The sequence below is a fragment of the Aplysia californica genome, unplaced genomic scaffold (assembly GCF_000002075.1).
Source record: "Aplysia californica isolate F4 #8 unplaced genomic scaffold, AplCal3.0 scaffold00151, whole genome shotgun sequence".
Classification (NCBI taxonomy): domain Eukaryota; kingdom Metazoa; phylum Mollusca; class Gastropoda; order Aplysiida; family Aplysiidae; genus Aplysia; species Aplysia californica.
In genome coordinates this window covers 1328329-1331305 of record NW_004797421.1, presented here as the reverse complement: position 1 = coordinate 1331305, position 2977 = coordinate 1328329, and the positions used below count along the sequence as shown (strand labels likewise).

Below are 2977 nucleotides of genomic sequence, written 5' to 3'. Positions count from 1 at the left end.
CCTCGGAGGAGACTATTATGATCACATTTTATATTCTCCTATCTTTCTTCAGAATGGGTCACAAGTTACTCATTCTTCAGTTTGTGTTTTTGGACATGGTGCAACGAGTTGTTTTGTTTTTTTTCTCCTTCTAGCAGGGCATGTATTGCTTGGATTTCTTTTGCTTTTTGCTCACATTTTCATGCAGATCTTCACCAGTAGCTTTTGTAACCTCACCATGCTTTACTCATTTATCAGCTTTTGCCATTTTTATATTATGTCTTTGGGGCTGTCAGCTTTTTTTTTTTTTTCAGACGCTTGCGATGTACTTTTATCATTTGCTTTGATCATATATTTTGCTTTCTATCTATAGCACTCAGCATATGACTGTAGATAGCCTGCTCTATATGCTTCTCTTAGAACACACTTGTAGCGTAGCACACTTACTCCTCTCTCTCTCTGTCAATCTTTCTCTCTTTCTCCCTCTCGTTCTTTCTCTCTATCTATCTATCTCGCTATCTCACGGCTTTTACTCACCAGGGCAACTCCCAGCATGCATTGCCCCTTATAATCGCAACTGTTCCTCCACTACCTCTCTCTCTCTCTACTTATCTTCATCTTTCTCTTGGATGCATGCATTTATTTTTTCATGTTGGTTTAACAGGTGCCACTTTTTCAAAGTTGGGAAATATCCAAAGCTTTAGTATGATGAGATGTTTGATTTGTTCGTTGTTTGTGAATGTTAATAAAGACAATAAGCCCATGTACTGGCGTCTGTGGTGTAGCGGTTAAGTGCTTTGGTGTCACACACAGGAGACCCAAGTTCAATTCCCGAGTAGGGAGAAATTTTTATTGAGTATCTCGGGTCATTCTGCTGGGATGTTGTATCCTTCTCAGCCAGGGTTAGCCCTGACAGGCAAGGTCAGATACCGGCCATGTAAATGATATAAACTGTGTCTTTATGGGTGTAAAAACACCTCCATTTTAAAAAGACCAAAACGAACAAAAATAATAAAGTCTATACTACTTAAGTACTAGATGGATACAGATGTTGGCGAATCACAGTCAATGTGTACTAAATATAAATACAAAAGTCGAAGCAAAGGGCGACAGTTGATCAATATGTTAGCTGAAGCAGTGTGTGTGGTCAGATGAAAGTGGCACCCCGTATGTGATACTATATAATATCTGACCGATGACCTATGACTTAATTGTATGTGGAGCCAAGACTCACAATGATTGTTCGCTGCTGCTTGGGATTTTGTGGGGGTTTTTTGCTTCCGTCCTGTGGTTGTAGTCGGAGAGATGGCGTCGGTGGCCTAGTGGTTAGGCTCTTGGACTCCCAACCATAAGGTCGTGGGTTCGAATCCCGTCAGGGGCCCGACGTTGTGTCCTTGGGAAAGGCACTTACACAAATTTTCCTCACTTCCCCCAGGTGGGAATGGGTACCCGGCTATAGACAGTGAAAGATCTTGTCAGTTTGTTAGTGTTTGAGCGCTTAATCAGCTGCTTGCACTGTATGCTTCCCGGGAAGCTGAGAATGTTTCTGAGTGTTCTATGGTCTACTGGGGTAATAATATAGTGTAAAGCGCATAGAGCTTGCTGTTGAGCGGGGATATGCACTATACAAATGCTATTTATTATTTATTATTATTATTATTATTATTATTATGTGGTACTTGTGATGTCGTCTGTACAAACGTTATTATGTGGCTTGTTGTAGGGAAAACTTTTATGTGTTATAATGAGGACTGTGGTCTTATTTGTGATACGTATATTATGATATATTACTTTTTAGAAATGTTTTATAATGAGGAGTATATAGTCTCACTGTTGGTGCTTGTATTACTTTATGTGTTATAATGATCTTATTTGTTGATACATCATCACCGCTGCACGAGCAAAATGGAATAACTCAGAGAGATGTGCCAAAATGCAACAACTAGCTTTTTATTTTGTTTGGTGGTACTACTATATCTATAGAAAGGTGGAAAGTGTTTGTTCGTGGCCTATGATGCCCTGGTGCAGGGTGAAAAATGCAATAATGATGATGATGACTATATCTGTCTTTTGATCAAATCAGAACAAAAATGCGCTAGCAGTCAAAAGAATTTACCTTTATTTTTTAAATAGATGATAAATGGTTAAACAGTTGGGGTTTTTTTCTCAATTATCTCAAAAGTAGCAAAAATGAATTATCTCAAAAGTAGCAAAAATGAGATTTGCCATTTTGCTAGTGCAGTGGTGACATGTATTAATCATTATTATGCCTGTTGTAATGAAGTCTTAGTTTTGATACATGTATTATTACTTTATGAATTTTAGTTACTTCGGTCTCATTGTTATAGTACATGTATTACTTTATGCGTTACAAAGAGGACTATGGTCTTACTGCTGTGGTTTAAGCCAGTTTTGGACTCTGTAGGGTTTTTTTTAGTGGGGGGGCTCCATAGGTGTATTGGGATGGACCTTTTCCCGGAAATGGAGGGTCTCAGCTGATGTGTGTGTGTCTTGGTGGCCATTTGAGGTGACTTACTCAGTACTTTTGTCATCCGACAGTTCTGTCAGTCCAGACAAACAAGCAGGACTGAGCCTGTCTCTGTGTCCTGACATCTGTTGATAATTTGTGCCCTCAGCTTCACTTTTGACATTTTTGCGTGGTTAGAATTGGTTGGTAGAAAGATTTTCTGCAAGTACATGCAAGGAAAAAATTTTTTTATTTCAGTAGCAAGTTGCTATTGTTTTTCATGTGGCTATATTTTTGTATTCTCATTGCTTTCTTTGTTTTCTTTTCCAGACGAAAGAAGAAGTGCATCCGTTATAAGCAGCTGGAAGGAGAGGGAGGAGGGGAAGAGGACGAGGAGGAGGATGATTCCTTCCTGAGGAACCGAACTCTAGACCTGTCGGCGATCTCCGGCTGTGAGTCGGACTCAACCACGGCCCAGGACAGCCCCCAGCCGGTGGTCAAGCGGGTGAGGGAGTCGTCGGGGGCGGGGGG

At 40.3% G+C, this 2977-nt stretch overlaps 1 protein-coding gene across 1 annotated transcript in view; it reads left to right on the top strand.

Annotated features, from left to right (window-relative positions):
* LOC101857184 (transcription factor 7-like 2) overlaps positions 1-2977 on the top strand; it is a gene marked incomplete at both ends in the record, with an annotated part of 19241 nt that extends 16264 nt beyond the window's left edge. Inside the window, 1 exon segment of the mRNA XM_035969513.1 lies at positions 2777-2977. Coding sequence (XP_035825406.1) covers positions 2777-2803 — 27 coding nt within the window.